Source organism: Ruditapes philippinarum, unplaced genomic scaffold (assembly GCF_026571515.1).
Source record: "Ruditapes philippinarum isolate M1 unplaced genomic scaffold, ASM2657151v2 ctg850_1_1_1_1, whole genome shotgun sequence".
Taxonomy (NCBI): Eukaryota; Metazoa; Mollusca; class Bivalvia; order Venerida; family Veneridae; genus Ruditapes; species Ruditapes philippinarum.
In genome coordinates this window covers 27627-47514 of record NW_026853165.1, presented here as the reverse complement: position 1 = coordinate 47514, position 19888 = coordinate 27627, and the positions used below count along the sequence as shown (strand labels likewise).

The following is a 19888-nucleotide window of genomic DNA, read 5'->3' as shown; positions in this document are numbered from 1 at the left end:
GTACAACCTTTTATTTGTTCTAATGATTTTAGATATAACTGTCAAAACCTAGATACTTAAAAATTGAATTTTGGTTGTGAAAAACACGATATATAACATGCGCGATGTTTTGATTGTTATTTAATCACGAGCCATTAAATATTTTTGAACAAAACAATGTAATTGATTTTGATTATAATTAATTTTAAAGGTTCAAAATTGAAAAGATTGATGAAACATCATTCCGTATCAACGCCGCTGTTCAGGTCTGCTTTGAACATTCTAAGCCATGTATATTTGATGCCGACGTATTAAAAGACGCCGTGGTACCAAATGTGTTCTGCTCACATGGAACAGGATTTCAGATACCAGGTCATTGCTTACTCATTGCTACTTCTATAGCTACACTTCTGAATGACTAAATTGTTATCGACAATTTACTCTTACTGTATGTAATTGCAAATCTCATACTTACATTATGTTGGAATAAAGATATTTTACTTATAAGAGCTATGTTTTCGTACTATCTTTATTATCTTTTTTCATATGTAGATTGCAAAAGTTGTTTACGTTTTCATTCGTATATTTGAATGGTGAAGTGAATTATTTGTTTATCATTTGTAGGATTTTCCTTCGAAGCATGGTTAAAAGACAACGGAATTCATTCAGCCAAAGATATTGGCGCAGATCTAACAAAAAATCTGTTCAGTGCTTATGATCTTAATAAATATCTTCAGTCCCAGCAATGTAACATCAGCGATAGCAAGTTTGATGCGGTGAATGGTCAGTATTTGTACAATACTTCATGGACTAAAATACATAAATTACCAAGGCATACTTGAATTTTATGTTGTTTAACGATGAGCCAGGTATCAAGCTTACGTACTCGTTTTGATGTATAGTATGTCTTCAAATTTAAACAATATTAAATATATGATTTTATAAGAGTTATAGGTATTTATATGCAAAACTAAAAAAAAAGTCAGATATATTTTCATATTTAAGGAGTTTGTGCCCTTAACAAGAATATCCCAAAGCAGGATTGGTTATCATGTGCAATAACAGATAAGTGCCTCGGCGTAGCGTGCTGCATGTATTCAGATATCCTGAAAAGGTCTTTTGAATTGGCATTCGAAATAGATGTTTGCAGATACGCTCTTGATTTCACAATCGAATCATACAAGTCGACATTGTTGCTAGATGCATCCGAATTTGGTGTTTGGAGAACATTTGAACTGCAAGGACTTTTGAAATTAAGGTAATCATGTTCGATGTTTAAGGAAGAAAGAACTAACTTTTTTCAGAATTGAACCCATTTAAAAATTGATCACGTGCGTCGAAAGAAATCGTTAATATTTAATATAACAGATGATGTTCTGAATGATATTAATGTACTTAAAACATTTCAGATATCGGATGTTCAATATGTTTGAGGAAGGTTTACTGATAATTGATGCCGGCGTCAAATTGTGTCTTTCGGATCATGAGGATTGCATCCTGCACATACCCATTTTTGAGCGACAGGCAGTTCCTCAGCCTCTTTGTCAAAACGAACTTGGATTCAATATGAAAAGTAAGGAATAAAAACCTATTTAGAGTTAAATATATACTAAAACTGTTATGCGATAAGTAAATATGCTCCGTTAAATATATACTAAAACTGTTATGCGATAAGTAAATATTTTCCGCTTTTGTTACCATTTAAGTATAAATGAAACCAGCCTCAAAGTGAAACAGACAATTTTCCCAAAACCGTTTGCAACAAACTGTGACTGATATAAGATGGTAATGTGGCTTTTTTTATTTTGTTTAAGACTTTTCACTTTCTGGATGGCTTGAAGATAAAGGTTCTAGCGGTTCACAATCTGTTGTACCAAAAGATATGGTCAAAGACCTTCTTACAGATATAGGAGTGGAGAAATACATACTTCGAGACAGTTGCTCTGTTTCATCACCTGCATGGACATCAGGTATAAAGGTCTTCATAGAAAGGACATGAAGCTTTAAATGATTTAAAACGTTGATAATGAAGTTACTTTTAATAATGCTAAAAAGAAAATAAATGATATAACAAAATATAAGATAGATGATAAATATAAATGTTATTATTTAACTTGCAAATATGCTATCATAGTAACATTTGCTTGCCTGTAGAAGGGTAAACAACATGAAGTTAATGATAACTTTGTTAAAATTCCAAATATATTATATATGATACTGGCATGCTATTAAAAACTTAAATTTCTGGTTCATATTGTTCCTGTTTGAAACATATTTAGATAATGTTAAATGTTAAGCAATTAAAATGAAACAATAAATAAATGTAAAACAATATGCCAATGCAACTTGTTTGTAATTACAGAATGTACTTCCTTCAAAAGCGAAATAACTTTGCCAACTGGTATCTCCTGTATTTTGGACAAAGATTGCAAAAGTTTGGATTGCTGCTTAGAAGTAAAACAGTTACAAATGACTTTGTCGTTTGGAATTAACCTTGATGTTTGTAGCATGAAATTCACGGCAAACATAGAGGAGATGACTGTGCAAAAATCGCTGTTTGACCTCTCCTTCAATATAGAACATTCAATGGACTTGTTTGGCATCTCTAAGATGAAGTAAGTGCTTCATTAAAAAGCATTTTGAAACCTTTTATTTACCAAAAATGTTAAAAAAAACTTATTCATTGTAAAAAAAGGAAATTACATAAATAAACGCTATTCAGTGCTTTAAAACCTGATGCATCTCTTGTTTTTGATCATATAATTGAAAACTATGTATCAATATGTTTGGATATGATCTTAAAACTTTAAGTTAAACACAATATGTTACGTTGAATAGGTACAAGATTGTTGACTTACAAGGAGCAAGAATATTTTCCATCGAACTTAAGTACAGTCTATGTTTAGATTCAAACAACTGTCCAAACGAAACGCTTTTGTTTGAAAATTTACAAATACCAAAGTCAGTCTGCGAATGGAATAACACTTTAACATGTAAGTCAAACTAATAATTATTTATGTGGTTTGTTTAAAAGATCATAGACTTGTTACATGTTAATTTATTGTACTAAAATCTAAATAACATGTAGTTACATTTGCCAATGAGTAAGTAAAATATCATAATATATTTTATGTGTACAAGTTGAATACCTTTAAGCATCTTATTGCAATTGTTTTACTGGAAATTTGCTTATATATTATTAGAATTGTTATCTATATTGTTTGAAATGGTTGTTTTTGCCCCCGATGGTCGGCATTTGGTAATTGCACTGTCAATCCATCCGGTAATCTTGTCCGCGCTTCAACTCACAAAAACGCTGGAGGATTTTAGTGAAATTTCACAGCGTTGTTTGTCAATATGCCTAGTTGTGCATAGTATCTTGATTTTCTGCTTGATAATTTTACAGTTATGGCCCCTTAATGGTCAATTTTCGAGTACAATATGCTTGTCCGTGCTTCATGGCTAAAATCGCTGGGGGACTTCAGTGTTCAAGCTTAACAGGATTGTTTATCAACATGCTTAGTTGTGCATACTCTCTTGATTCTTCGCTTGATTTTTTTTTCACAGTTATGGCGCCTAAATGGTAAACTTCCGAGTAAAATTAGCTTGTCCGCGATTCGTAACCAAAACCTCTGGGGAATTTCAGTGAAACCTCACAACATTGCTTGTCACCAAGCCTAGTTGTACATATTTTCTTGATATTCTGCTTGATTTTTTTTTGTACAGTTATGGCCTATTAATTTTTTTTAGTAAAATAAGCTTGTCCTCGCTTCATCTCCAAAACCGCTGGGGAATTTTAGTGAAACTTCAGGGATTGTTCGTCACCAAGCTATGTGTAAGTCTCAAAGATTAAATCTCTCTGGATTTCTTTTGTTCGGACTATTCACTTACATATCTAATGGTAATTTTGTGTCAAAGCTTCCTTTCGGGGCATAAGTCTATTTTCAATGACATCTTTTGCTTCTTTCTCAGACCCATCATTGACTGAGTTCTTCAAAAATGTGGACTTTGATGAAGCAGACGTACTACAGAAGGATTTGATCCCAATATTTCTTCATAAAACTGGGCTTTCAAACTTCATTGGAGATGACGCGTGCATTATGTGGTCTCCGAAACGCTCGCACTCTGAAATCGTTTCCGGTAAATACTTATATAGTTTAAAAGTCAATTTAAATCAAACAGGGCACATTGAATTATACAAGTAATGAGTTTTAACGGCTGTTTTATATCAGCAGTAACAGTTATCACGATAGGAACTTTGCAAGTTTACCTTTTATGATTAAAATTGCATTAGTTTGCTCAGATTTGATATTATCCGGCACGATATGCGTTGTAATTTAACGAAACAAATCTGACTGATAAGCACGGTGTTTCTTTATAATTTCAGAATGTGCAAATAGTGATCTGCCTTTACTTGATGGTGTTCTTAGCTGTTCGTTTGACAATAATTGCAGCATGGTTAATTGTTGTTTCGACGCGCCGTTCATTCAAAGGACACTTTCTGTCGGTATCCATATAGATGCATGTGGTAGAAAATTGACATTAAGCATTGAGAAATTGACTTACGTTTTAGAATTAAGTGAAATGACATATGGAAAAGAACATTCATTTGCTTTGGCGGGGATAGTCAAACTAAGGTTTACCAGTTTATACATTACAGCTTGTCTTACAATATTTTTAATTAGTATTATTTTGACAAAGATGCACAATGCGAGCAATTCTATTGTAATCAGTTTTATAGTTTTAAATGTTTTTGAATGACAATTTAAATTATTATCATCAATAAATTTGCAAACACTAATAAAAGTTTCGATTTTATTTCATAATTTTTTATTGCTAACTTCTTAACTTTATTTTCATGTATTACCAAAATCGGACTCTTTCAGTATGAAGATAGATTATATCACTGTGAACAATTTGATTGTGATGGACATGGGCGTAAAGATATGTTGGGACCAAGACAGTTGTATTCTGGACACAACTCTAATGAACAGAACAGAGATTTCGACGCCACTTTGTAATTTCGATCAAGGATTCATTGTGAAAGGTGAGAGATTGCTGATATATTGATGATGATGATGAGATGATGATGATGATGATGATGATGGAATAAGTATTTAATTTTGAGATAATAAAAACAAAACTTTTCATTGATCGTTTAGAATTTAATTGTTGAATTGGATATAGAATATATAGTAAAACGAAGCAATTTTCACAGTGCAGTGACTATGATTTGTACAAGTATACTCTCTTGATATATTTATCTATTGTAATATAAAAATGGCATAGTAATAAAATTATTTTGAAATTGTTTTGTATATTTAGACTAGTAGATATGTACGGATGCAGTGCACGATGTGTTATTTCATTTCATGTTTTATATTTTGTGATATTATTTTCTATTATCTTTTTATTATTTCATTATCTTGATATTTATCGGTCCAAATGTAATTGTACTAAAAGCAACCATTAAAGCAGTGCATTTGAATACTTTCATCAGCTATTCTTGGCGTTTTTTTGATACTGAGAATTATTCGAGATAATTAATCTTTCTTAGATTTCTCCATTGAAAAGTGGAAGCTGGAACACAATTTAGGACCAACTGAAATCGTCGAAGGGTTATTGTCGGATCAACTTTTTGAACATTTGAAAATCGCTCAATATTTATCTCCAAGATGCAACACATCTAATACAGTTAATTTCTCAATGGCAGCAGGTACAAAGAAATTTCGTGTCTTTTAAGTATGCGCATAATATCTTTTTTGCTATTTTTTACGTTTACCGAAACAATAATTATGACCTTTATCAAAAGTAAGTCTGAAACTTTTAGTAAATTAAATGCAATATGTTTTATTTATATATCGCATGGTTTGAATTATAAATTGATTCCTTTTAATTTAGAGTGTTCTCAGAAATTGCCACATTGGTTTGGAAACAACGATGATCTTGTATGTGGATTTTTTGACTCGTGTACTAACATCAAATGTTGTCTTAATGCAAAACCTCTTGGACGATCTTTCACAATCAACGTAGAAATTAAGTCTTGTGAATTCAAAATGGTCATTGCTATAGAAAAAGTCAAACAAGAGATATCGTTGATTAACTATGATTGGGGAACAAGCGAGACAGTCAGTTTGTTTGGTATTGTAACCCTTACGTAAGTGCCATCTTCCTATGAATAGTCATTCAGTCTAAAACATTTTATTTCATGTAAATCAGACTGACTGATAAAGAAATGTTTTGCTTGCATGTTAAATTTATATATAAACTTAATTTTACTTACGTGTATTACGTAGCAACCATTGACATTCTGCTTAAAACTTACCATGTTAGCCATCAATCTGCTAAAACATTGATACACTATGGCCTACAATGATAACTATCATTAGTATGTTTTTGATTTTTGTTGATTCTATTTTATTTTAAATACTACACAGGTATTCAATTTATGACGTATCAGAGGAAAATGCATTAATAGTCAATATGCATCTATCTGTGTGTCCTGAACTAAAGTCTCCATGTATATTCAACGAAATTGTGATGGACTACCAACGAATAAAGAAAGATCCATGCGACTTGAAACACGTTTCTATTGCACCAGGTTTAGTATCAGATGTTCTTGGAGATTATTATATCTAGAACGACAAATAAATATCATTAATATAATCAATTTTATGATTGAATTAGAAGTATTTGTAAAATACTAAGCTTGTGATACACTAAATTACGATACAGTTTTTTTTGTTGTTTTTTTTTTTTTGGTTCATGTTACAAAGGTGGGTAAGTTTTTTTTTGGTTTTTTTGTTGTTTTTTTGTTTAGTATTAAGAAACTTTCCTATATTTATGTATCTTATATTATTGTTTCTTGTAATTGTATACAGTTTATAATTATACATAAAATGACATTGTACGTGCTGTTTGGCATGCCCTCGACCCTTCAGCATCATTTAACGAGGACAATAAAAAAAATAAAAAAATACGATACAGTATTTAAAAGTTTTATAATAAAGATTATAGGGGTACTATGTCAATACCATAAAGTAAATACAGTTAACGCATTACAGCTTATAAAAATTCATAAATATTGCGATGAGGAACTTGTGATAGAACATGCTACCAAAGAAAAAAAACCTTCAACATCATTTTGAAAGGTTTTGTGAAATGTTGAATATCATAATGAATTGTACGTGAATAAAAGGTGACCACGCTTCGCACTAAAGATGAAATGTTCTATCCACTGACAGACTAACAGACTAGCATATTTGTAACAATGTGAATTATATTTTGTAGAGTTTAACTTTGCTGAGTGGATGAAATTCAAAGACTTAGATTTAGGATCATTTTCAAAGTATGGGACTCAATATCTGATGCAAGAACTAGGAATTGATACAGTATTATACCAACCGATGTGTGATTTGCACGATAATATATACAAATCAGAGGAATTAGAAGAAGGTCAGTAAATATATTTAATTTTTTTCTTTATAAGTCGAATCGGTATCAGAAACTTTTAAAGTTAAATAAAAACATAAGGACATAAATAATGTTATTTTGATTAAATTTTTACTGTGTTTCCTTTCAACATATTTTCTTTCATTGTTGACCAATAAGAAATCTTACAATAAAAAAATCTTACATAATCATTACATATTATGAATAGATTAAACTGTTTCCTGCATCCAATTTTATATACGGGTGATATTGTATTAAATGAGATAGAAACAATTGTAAATGTCCATTTCTCGGTTGTAAAATTAGGAAATAAAAAAATTAAAAACTGTAAGTGAATGGTGAAATTTATAGACACCATATTTTGTAATAATCATTTTTGATCTTTTTAGCATATCTTCCTTTTGGGATATTTATGGTGGTAATGACATTAAATTTTATTTTGTAACAGGGTGTTCTCCAAAAGATATTTTCACCCCATTGATGCCTGCGGCTGGATGCAGATTTTTTGAAGAATGTATGCATTTAGAATGTTGTTTGGATGTTCCTGACATAAACAGACATTTTAAAATCCAGTTTATATTTGATCCTTGTAACTACAAATATTTCATCAACATTGAAAAGTTTTCTTTTGAAAACAACTTAATTAACGTGGATATATCAGAGGAACAAACAATATCATTACGCGGTGTGTTGACAGCGAGGTAAGCTTGAATATTTCATATTTAACACAATATAATTTAACATCATCATGTTTTGCACATTTATTATACCCATGACACTCGTTTTTACGTATGTCTTAAGAAAACTGTGCTTTTTTGTCGAATAAATATTTGAATTGAATTCATGAAATTATGTTTTGATATAAAAGTAAATACTAGATACAGAAAAAACCATGAAATTACTTTAAAAATATTCAGAGTGATAATGATCTAACCAAATTTTGTTGATTTGTTTTTCGATTTAAATGAATATGTACGCATTAGTGCAATACTTCTAAAAGTGATTTTAATTTTACTTAGGCAGCCTTTCATTATATCAAATCTTTAGCATAACCTCGTAAATTCGTTTGTTGTAGATACCGTGTTGAAGATATGACTGTAGATGGTCTTTACAAAGTTAATTTCCGAATTAAAGTTTGTTTAGATAGAAACACGTGCCCATTGGATATTCAAATTTTAAACGATACATTAATCCCAAAGCCAAACTGCTTTATGAAAGTTCAACAGGGATACAAATTGAAAGGTAATTTTTCAGGGAGGGTGTATGTAAATTATGTATCAACATAGGTTGTGTATATCCGCGATTTAAAGGGAAAGTATATAAGTAATAATAACAATGACTACAATTTTAATGATAACAGTTATAAAAAATAACTAAATTTATTATCATTTCAAAAAGTGAATATAATAAATGAACAATTTAATCTATTTACATTTTTCAGACGGCAATATTCTACTTGTGCAGATGTGTAAAATAAGTAATCAATACACATTGAAAAAGCCTTTCTATTTGTTGTGTTCATTATGTGAAAGTTGATTGTGAACTATGCCATCTTTTTCAGACTTCTCTTTACAAAAGTGGATCAGCAACTTAAACTCTAATGTATCAGTATCACCTCTTCCAAGGGACATTGCTTCAATTTTGACAAGTGAATTAGGCATTTCCCGATTTTTGAAAACAAATGCCTGTGCTAAAGGAGTCCATCCTTACCAACATCAAGGATGGAACTTGGGTAAAAATTATTTATAAAAAACAAAACGCTGTTATTAAAGATACTTGGTTGTTTATACAGAATTTATTTAAGTTCGATTGTGTAAGAAGCTATGAGCTTTTAGACACGCTTTCGAATCCGTTCCTGGCACCAACCAGTACAGAGCAATGAGTGTGAAGTTTCTTGCTCAAGGAAACATCGACTTGCCCATGACTTGGTTTGAACCAATGCGGCTAGCGATCATTAGATTACTAGTCTGACACGTTAACCACTCAGCCATGTCGCCACAAAAAAGATACTTGATTTCAGAAAATAAAGTGTTATAAATTGGTTTTGATTCAATTTTAACACCTCATTTGATCAATCATGCAAATAAGGCATTTTCAAATAATGTTATAGTGTTGTTGTATCTATGTTGAATATGAATCCATTTAAAAACCTGTCTTTGTTCTTTGTTGTTATTTAAAGTATTATGTGGTAATAGATCATTACATTTGCTATTGATATAGTCAAGGTCTATTAGTTTATATTAGGTTGCTGAACTTTTTCTATTGTATTTATTTTAAACATTATAATTTTTATAAAAACCTATGTCATAAAAAATGAATTATTCATATGCACACTTTATAATTTAGTCATTATTTCTTATCGTTTGCTGTTACATTTTTATTGGAGTTTAGTCATTATTTCTTAAGTCATGACTTTATTGATTTTGTAATAATTTACTGTTACATTTTTATTTGAATCTTTTTTCTGAACGAAATTCAAGAAGTATTCCATATAATTGAGCAAATGACGACATTTGTATGCAATAAAACCGTAAACCTCGGACATACTCTTCCCGATCTATGCTGATCTTTATCCTAACGTTCATCATTGAATTAAACTGATATATATAATTTGTAAGCAATAGCAATTATTTTACAACTATCTTGAACAGGTGATTGTCCTTCGAATTTTTCTATATCGGATCATAGCCTGCAAGAAATTTCATGTACGATAACTGGATCCTGTACCTTACTCACATGTTGCATACCCATTCCAATACTAGATAGTAACGTGGAAGTTCATGTAGATATAGATCCTTGCACACAAATGATGAGCCTAGGTGTTGAACGACTCAACTACTCACTCAGTCTAATAGATTATGAGTTTGGCAGAACAGAATACGTTTGGCTTTCAGGAGTCTTAAGACTAAAGTAAGTAGTGCAAATATTTTATTGAGACTTAGTATCTAAACATTATCTTTCTAAAAACATTTAAGCGTGTACTTTTATTTCATCGTTGCCTTTTATTGTGTAAACAATATATGCCAGTTAGTCAACGACTTTGACGTGCCAAACTTGATTATGAAATATGTTAGTTCTCGATCAGAATCTTGCTTTTAAGACAAAACCAGAAAAGTGAAGATGCATCGAATTTAACATTAAATCTTGTTCAGCAATTATTTATTAACGGTGCAAATTAGTTTCATTTCAACATCTCCTTTGTTTACAAACGCACCCATATTATGATGCTCTTACTGTAATGTAACAAGTACACTAAAACTCGACACCCGTACCGTACGTAAATCGAATTATTCCTAAAAGTATCATATAGCAATGCATGTCAGAATGACCCGGATATTGAGTGTTGCCTAAAAGGTGTTCCAGAAACGATTTTTCCCTAGATAGAAAATATAGTTAACCTAATATTAATTTAAAAAAGTAGCATCTATTCTACAATGCCGACACCAAGATTAAAATTTATATTAACAGAATGTGGCATTTATGTAGAAATTGAGACTCTTTAAAGGTATCGTAAAATAATTATTCAAATATGAATTTCAATACGAGTTAAGACGCTTTCCTTGCTTGCGCTCAAACTCTTGAGTAAGATTTTACTAAAGAAAAAGGTACGGATTACGTTGCACGAATAGATGAATATTACTCGCACACAATATAGAATAATATCTCAATGCAAGTACAATTAGTTGTACTTGTATGTTTTTTAGATATGTGTTTCAATTATTTTAATGGACAAAGCGCTATTGATCCTCAATTACTGGAATTTTTCAGGTTCACTGTACATGACATAACAAGTAAACACGAATTTCTTGTGTCTCTAACATTTGAAGAATGCTGGGAATCCGCTGGGGCCTGTTCTAAACAGTGGAAATTATTAGAAAATCAACGACTCCCAAAAAAGATCTGTAACTTTAGTACAAGCTATAATATTCCAGGTACCACATGCTGTCATTGTGTGTTTTTAACAGTTAGTATGAGGTAGCTACAACAAATTTAATCATTTATCACCAGAGTAATAGGTTGCTTTTAAGTTTCCAGTATGTCTTTGTTTCTTTGTATGCATTTAAAACCCTAACTGAGGCTGAAATTCTCTTCATATTTTAACCCTTTAAACACTGATAAAAAAAAATGTTATTTTGTGTTAAGACAGTATGTAGTTTTGCTTGATATAGGTTGTAACATTTATTATATCATAAAACCTGATAATCACATTTATGAATTTTCATGATACTAAATTTTTTCATCTAAAACAACAAATAAACACTAAACCATTTTTACTTGCACTTATGTTTTGTATGTACTTTAGACTTTTCACTCTCTACATGGCTGTCCGAGCATGGAATTAACGCAAATGAAAGTCTTAAGCTACATATACGAAATGATCTCCTTGCTGATTTGGGACTTGATGCTTACCTAAATGAAAATGAATGCTCTTTAAAGCAAGCAGGGAATTCAGACGGATGGATCAATGGTAAGTAAAAAAAATCAAAGCACATAAAGATTTGTTTTTGTACATATTAAAACAAAGATTTGTCGCTAAAAGAACGAATGGTATTTACGATGTTGACATAAAAAAGCGATTCAAATGTTACTGAACTTTGAATTCTTTATTTTGCAGAATGTCTGAAATCTACACAGCTATCATCGCTACCAAGTGGCATACAATGCTCGCTTCAGGGTCATTGCACATCAGTCAGTTGCTGTGTATCTATGGATCAGATTGGATATTTCCTCCAGGTCGGCCTGGATATAGACCCATGCTTGCATACCCTTACAATACAAATTGAACGCCTCAAAAGAGAAATTCCCTTATTAGAATATTCGTATGGTACAACTGAGGAATTTTGGTTGTTTGGTATTGCACGGATAAGGTGACGTTTAACGCCTACTTTTATAAAATACGTATTAACCTTTTCTGATGTTTGTTAGATACTTCATTTTTAAATTCAGACTACATAGGATTTTATTTCAGGCAATTGGTTTATGTCTTTTAATTTGTTGAACGCTTAGATGATTGTTAGTTCATTTTTTAACACGCTTCAAAACTTTTTTTTCATTCTTTGCCGTCTTTGCTGACAATCATTTCCCATTTCTCCGCAAGTGAGTGATCAGCCACTAATACTGCATGATTCCAATGAGTCAAATATATTACAAAATCAATTTTTTGATTGAGTTGTGCATGTAATCGGTTTTTGATAGTTCAATGATTTTTTCAAAATTATGGCACTTTAATGGTTTTGATTTTTAAAAAATATCCGGGCTACTCCTCTTATACCACCAGTATAGTACGTGCAACATGCAATTGGCTATCATGAGGCGACACATGTGTTCACTGATCGCTCTTGTTTTCCCTATTGATCTCAAGAGGCGGACTACATTGTAAGTAATAAACATTTCATAACGGACAAAGTCACAAACTATCCATAAACATTACATTACTTAAATTTAAGGCACACAAAGACTCTCTCGTCTTTGTACATACTAATGTGCAAAAAAAAGGTTTGCTTTCCAATCTTTCCATATGAAATAATAACTACAGAAGTAAATACTACTCCCATTTTATCTGATAATAGGTATCAAGTGTACGATTTACAAGAAGAAAGGAAATACCAAGTGTCTACGGAAATAAGCATTTGCACAGAATCTCATTTTCCATGCAAAGTTTACCAGGTTTTTGATAATACTAGACTGCATAAAACTCTTTGCGATTGGGGACTAGTAACAAAGCCTTTAGAAGGTACTCCTTTTACTGTATCATTGTTATTCTATTATTAAGTTTTAATAAAGCCATGATACATTATATTTATTCTCAAATAAGATGATACAATATGTGATACACACACATAATTAAAAGTTCAAATAAGCTAAAGACTCTTAAGTGGCCACACATACTTAATGGATAATTGAATTGTTTGAGCAAGTTCATTCCATTTCATTAAGATTTGCATTCTTTCACTAAAAGACATTACATAAACATAATAATCATACTTGTGAGTTAATAAATGTATTTTCTTCCTTTGTTACTAGAATTTTCAATGGCTAGCTGGATGGATAACTTTGGAGGATTTAAGAACATTAGCAGTCTGCCGGTTTACGCTTATGATATACTTTATAACGATATGGGTATTGCAGGCTTTCTCTCTCAAAGCCAATGTGTTGTCGGCTTACAACCATTTACTGACCGAGGTCGCATTAATAATGGTATTTATGATCTGTGATGTTCTAATGTTTAAATTAAATAAGTGGTTTTATTTTTTGCCAAGGTTGTCATATTAATCATGTATCATTTTGTTTTCGGCCAATCTATACCTATTGGTGTAGAAAAATGCGCTTATTACTTATTATTGTTTATTGTGTCTTCTTTCTATTAGTATATCAAAGGGGGATGCTCCGGTGTCCGTAGTCCGTCGTCCGTCGTCAAGCGTCAACATTCGTCTTCTTCTTTGAAATTGCTAGGCATAATTACTTCAAATTTGGTCTGTAGCAGTCACACTTCAATTTGCTCATTTCATGTCAATTGGTCCCTTTTAGGGGTCATCAGAGCTACAAATAGAAATACATTTAACCATCTTCTACTGAACTAATTGATGGATGATTACCAAATTTTGTCTGTAGCATACTTAGTGATTTATCAACGTTGCAAATATTAATTTGATTGGCCCAATGTAGGGACATCTAGAGCTACAAATAGATAAACCTTTAAACATCACATTCTGCTGAACTAAGAATATGATGGGTGATCACCAAATTTTTTTTGTAGCATTCTCAGGTACTCTTTCATCAATTTTGCTTATATTTATTTGATTGGCCCCTTTCAGGGACCGCTAAAGCTAAAAATAGAAAAACCTTTTAACACTTTCTACTGAACTTATTGATGGATGATCACCAAGCTTTGTGTAGCATTCTTAGGTAGTCTTTTATCAAGTTTGATCATATTAATTTGATTGGCCCCTTTAAGGGGCCTCTACATCTAAAAAATAGAAAAACTTTTAAATATATTCAATAAAACTAATTGATGGATGATTAACAAACTTTGTTTATAGCATTCTTAGGTAGTCTTTCCTCAAAAGGCTTCAGTATGAAAAGAAAATTAGAAAGCTTAAATTGACAAGCTTTTCTTCTCAGATGTACAGTAACTGTAAATGTTTTCCGTTAAATATAGTCAAGAATGCGCAGATAAGATTTCAACACTTTTCTTTATTCATCATGGAATAATATCAATGTGATACAACAATGCGATTCTCTGAAAATAATAAAATAAACAACTTAAATACTGATTACAACGCATTTTAAATAAAATACAATATATTGTCTAAAATAATAATGTTAATATACGATATTACCTTTACAATTATAAACTTAAATCTATGCAAATAATATTGTTATTTTATATTTCCGCAAATAATTCCGTTTATAATTTAATTCACGGCAAATGTTGTAAAGTTCATCATCATTTAAACAATATTGAATTTACTATTGAGATTCATACATAATAAATAACTAGCTTACCGATTATGATTCCATTGGAAAACATCAATAAACAAAATACATAAACAATTTTAATCACTTCCGCCCAAGACAAAACAACAAATCAAAGTAACGGTTAATGACGTCACCGAAAAATAATTTAATGACGTCTTTTCACGGGAAACAAAATAAGACGTTACGTTGGCGGAAATAGTGAAGCTATGTTAAATTGAAAGAGTCAAACAATGTCTTTAATAGTAAATACTATCGGAAAATCAAACTATGAAAATTATGTGATTATAATAAAATAAATTTGCAATTAAGAACTATAATTCTTACAGTAACAATGAACTTTGACCATTTGTGAAAGGTTTCAGAACAAAAAAAAACAATCGGCGTCGTGAAACTAAATATCTAGAGTTGATCTGGATTTGCCTTTCGGCAAGTTCATTTGAAAAAAAAAAAGTTTTAACACTAAAAAACAGTTGTTTCTGGTGAGCGATTCAAGACAATCATGGCCGTCTTGTTTCTTTTTTGTTAAAATTCGTCTTCACATTATAGAACTCTATATCTCGCCACAATTTTGCATCAAAATATACCTGATGATTAAGATTAAAACTTGCTCATACTTGTAATTAGGAAGAGGCATACGTAAACTATGCACAAAATAAATATGTTTTTATAATATCCGAATGATTGGAGAGCCTCTTATACTATGTCCACCATTACTTGCAGAATGTACCGGATATTCTTGGCCATTGCAACCACTGGGTCCGATATCATGTCATCTTAGCTCTACTTGCATGGATATAGAATGTTGCATTGACACAAACATTCTACCCAGAACAATTCTCACATTCCTGAAGATAGATGCTTGCCAGCAAAAACTGACTATTGGTATTGAGAAATTCAAGTTTGAATTGAATTTAGTCAATTATGACTATGGCGAACAGGAACAGTTTTGGTTACAAAAGATTATTCGAATGGAGTAAGTACCATACCTTATGCACATAACTCTTTCATGAATTAAAAAATGATCGGACCGTTAATACGTAATTTATGTGTGAAAATATATTTAGATAAAGTCCATACCTTTCCATTTAACAATTAGAGGCTAATAGATATTTCAAAATATTTTCATTCAGTCATGAATAAATTTTGGCATAATGTACTAAGTGAATATGAAACAAAATGCACATAAGAACGTATGAATAAAAATGTTCAACATGATATGACATAATAAATAAAACTATTACCTACTGATCATAAATCCTTTCTTTTCTTGAATGAAAATTGTATCATGTGTTATTTCAGTTTCCGTCTTTATGATTTACAAGAGGAAGAAGCATATGTTATTGATCTTGAAGTCAGTGTTTGTCTTGAAAGTGAAGGTGCTTGTTCTCTTAAACAGACTGTATTATCCCAAGCAGTTTTACCCAGACCACAGTGCGTCCTTGCTGAAGGGTTTAAAAAGAAAAGTAAGTTATTAGAAACATTAAGATAGTTCAGTATGTTACACATATTTTTAACGATAGCTGAGAAAAAATTTTGTGTAAAAGAAACTGAAAATTGTCAAAATTTGAACCTTTAAGTGGCAAAAATTTGAAATGTTGCCATTTTTGTTTGATTGTGTCTGTGTTATAATATTTAAATAGGTTATAATATGTATATTTCAGTGTTGTTTTGAGCCATATTTTTTTAATGTTGATCTACCTTAAGCTTATTGATAGTTTCTTTAAGTTTCTTATTTTTAAATTTTCTATTTTGCTATTAGATTTTTCCATTTCTGGCTGGTTTAAAACCCACGGATATACACTTGACCAAAGTATTTCGGACTTGGATTATTCAGCCCTGATGTCAGATCTTGGCTTGCCGAGATATCTCTCACAAGATGAGTGTACTCTGCCGGACTTGGCAAATAAAGCTATAGATGTTGCAATGTCAAGTAAGTTTGTGTGGCGGCTGTAAAAAGTCTCCCAATGATGTTATATTTTCGATCCTTGAAGATCGTTCAGCACGACATGATTGTTGTGCTTGTGGTATTTTTAGTTTCAACTTTTCGGCATTTTCTAGTTGGGCGGTTCCATTATTCCTACTTGAATAATGTTGAATCACCCTTAGGATATGTTGCCTGCTTTTTAAATTTGTCTTTTGACGTCTTATCTGTGATACGCAGGCTTCATAATCTCTGATCCCCTTTCAAAATTCCATTTTATTTAGTTCCGCCCTTTGTTTTCTCGTTTAGGGCACACGCTTTTTATTACTTGGGGACCATACGCCGCTTTTCATGGAATGGCACGGAAGTGTCACATTGAAGGTTTCATGATAACCGCCGTATGACACATCTGCGGATGTTTCTAAATTCAAAATTCTACTATTTCATGTTTTAAATGTTGAATTCTGCTTAAGCCGGTGCTTGGGGGCGTGGACGGTAACTTGCACTTTCCAGTACCGTCCATGAACATGCTCACTGCAACATTTTCAATTTTGTTGTGTTCGGCTTTCTTCAGGGATTCTGTATTTATCTATTTTATGATCACATCCGTGTTATTTGTGCCGTGTGGCGGCTGTAAAAAGTCTCCCCGTACATTTAATCAATGATGTTATATTTTCGATCCTTGAAGATCGTTCAGCACGACATTATTCTTGTGCTTGTGGTATTTTTAGTTTCAACTTTTCGGCATTTTCTAGTTGGGTGGTTCCATTATTCCTACTTGAGTAATGTTGAATCACCCTTAGGATATGTTGCCTGCTTTTTAAATTTGTCTTTTGACGTCTTATCTGTGATACGCAGGCTTCATAACCTCTGATCCCCTTTCAAAATTCCATTTTATCTAGTTCCGCCATTGTTTTCTCGTTTAGGGCACACGCTTTTTATTACTTGGGGACCATATGCCGCTTTTCATGGAATGGCACGGAAGTGTCACATTGAAGGTTTCATGATAACCGCCGTATGACACATCTGCGGATGTTTCTAAATTCAAAATTCTACTATTTCATGTTTTAAATGTTGAATTCTGCTTAAGCCGGTGCTAGGGGGCGTGGGCGGTAACTTGCACTTTCCAGTACCGTCCATGAACAGGCTGAATCAAACCGAGCCTGCAACATTTTCAATTTTGTCGTGTTGGGCTTTCTTCAGGGATTCTGTATTTATCTATTTTATGATCACATCCGTGTTATTTGTGCCGTGTGGCGGCTGTAAAAATTCTCCCCGTACATTTAATCAATATGTTATATTTTCGATCCTTAAAGATCGTTCAGCACGACATTATTGTTGTGCTTGTGGTATTTTTAGTTTCAACTTTTCGGCATTTTCTAGTTCGGTGGTTCCATTATTCCTACTTATGAATAATGTTAAATCACCCTTAGGATTTGTTGCCTGCTTTTTAAATTTGTCTTTTGACGTCTTATCTGTGATACGCAGGCTTCATAACCTCTGATCCCCTTTCAAAATTCCATTTTATTTAGTTCCGCCCTTTGTTTTCTCGTTTAGGGCACACGCTTTTTATTACTTGGGGACCATACGCCGCTTTTCATGGAATGGCACGGAAGTGTCACATTGAAGGTTTCATGATAACCGCCGTATGACACATCTGCGGATGTTTCTAAATTCAAAATTCTACTATTTCATGTTTTAAATGTTGAATTCTGCTTAAGCCGGTGCTAGGGGGCGTGGACGGTAACTTGCACTTTCCAGTACCGTCCATGAACAGGCTCAATCAAACCGAGCCTGCAACATTTTCAATTTTGTCGTGTTGGGCTTTCTTCAGGTATTCTGTATTTATCTATTTTTTGTATAATAGGTATTCAGCAAATGAGTTTCATTCACAGATTTTACTAGATAAACTTCAATTGAATACTGCAACACTGAAAATTATACATGTAATTCGATGACATTAGAAACGGGAAACAAAAAAATAAAAACATATTGATACATGTTATTTTCTTATAAACAAATACCAGTTCGTAGTGATTTCATACAAAAATATTTGATCAGGAACACAATGACTAGAAAATGTATTAATATTCCAGAATGTGCCCTTAGTCACTTTCTCCATAGTCTTCCAAGTGAGTTGAAATGTTATTTGTCAACATGCAACGATATAAATTGCTGCCTGTCAGTGGATCCCATCAACAGAAACTTCAATATACAATTCAGTGTTGATCCTTGTCAGCAGTTATTGATTGTGGAGATTGAAGAGTTCAAAGTACAAATGTCTTTGCAAGATTTTAACTGGAACAAAGAGCAAGAAATTTACTTGAAAGGAATAATAAGATTAAAGTAAGAAGTATCATTTTAGTTTTGTCTCAGTTTTTTCCTGCCAAACATTGCATAAATTTTCTATTATTTGTCTGAAAAGATTTGTTAATGAATAAAATGTAAAAATAAGATTTATAACACCATACATTTATCATTATATATTATTTTATTATTTTTATATTAATAATAGTAATAATGAAATAATGTTAGATTATTAGTAGACTGAGTGTATAAAAATAAAAATTATTCAATTTTTTATTCTTTAAATATTTATTTTCTTTTATGAATTTTTTAAATATTTCTTTTACCTAAAGATTTGTTTTGGAAAACCTCGACGGAGAAAATGCCTTTGTTCTGACGCTAACAACAAAAGCATGCCTTGAATCCAATGGCACATGTTTGTTTGAGAAGAACATTTTCAACAGGGCGAAATTTTCCAAACGAATTTGTGATTTCTCGGCTATGGAGGCATTCCCTATAAAGGGTATATTTATCTAAGATTTAGATTGTATCATTATTGAAACTTCCTTTAACATATATTTGTAGCCATTAAAGTCAAATCATTTTGAAAGAGACGAAATCCCTTTCTCATTCCAATGGACAATTTACATAAACAAAGTACTTTAATTACTGGTACCAACAAAATTTGTTTAAGATCAATTATAGATAGTACATATTCTTACGTGGCCTTTATAAAGAAATATAAACATAAGTATTAACAAAGAAAGAATC

The 19888-nt window shown here is 31.7% G+C and overlaps 1 protein-coding gene across 1 annotated transcript in view; it reads left to right on the top strand.

The window, feature by feature from the left end:
• LOC132735958 (uncharacterized) overlaps positions 1–19888 on the top strand; it is a gene marked incomplete at its 3' end in the record, with an annotated part of 103735 nt that overhangs the window by 59826 nt on the left and 24021 nt on the right. Inside the window, exons 72-99 of the mRNA XM_060722997.1 lie at positions 191–351; positions 604–762; positions 985–1237; positions 1389–1552; positions 1794–1949; positions 2342–2594; positions 2818–2972; positions 3952–4119; positions 4367–4616; positions 4866–5026; positions 5537–5695; positions 5881–6136; positions 6417–6580; positions 7270–7434; positions 7880–8132; positions 8507–8673; positions 8993–9163; positions 10083–10341; positions 11200–11363; positions 11735–11899; positions 12047–12299; positions 13002–13165; positions 13456–13629; positions 15631–15883; positions 16210–16373; positions 16670–16840; positions 18928–19177; positions 19471–19640. Of these exons, the coding sequence (XP_060578980.1) occupies positions 191–351; positions 604–762; positions 985–1237; positions 1389–1552; positions 1794–1949; positions 2342–2594; positions 2818–2972; positions 3952–4119; positions 4367–4616; positions 4866–5026; positions 5537–5695; positions 5881–6136; positions 6417–6580; positions 7270–7434; positions 7880–8132; positions 8507–8673; positions 8993–9163; positions 10083–10341; positions 11200–11363; positions 11735–11899; positions 12047–12299; positions 13002–13165; positions 13456–13629; positions 15631–15883; positions 16210–16373; positions 16670–16840; positions 18928–19177; positions 19471–19640 (5402 nt within the window). The remainder of the gene's footprint in view (positions 1–190; positions 352–603; positions 763–984; positions 1238–1388; positions 1553–1793; positions 1950–2341; positions 2595–2817; positions 2973–3951; positions 4120–4366; positions 4617–4865; positions 5027–5536; positions 5696–5880; positions 6137–6416; positions 6581–7269; positions 7435–7879; positions 8133–8506; positions 8674–8992; positions 9164–10082; positions 10342–11199; positions 11364–11734; positions 11900–12046; positions 12300–13001; positions 13166–13455; positions 13630–15630; positions 15884–16209; positions 16374–16669; positions 16841–18927; positions 19178–19470; positions 19641–19888) is intronic.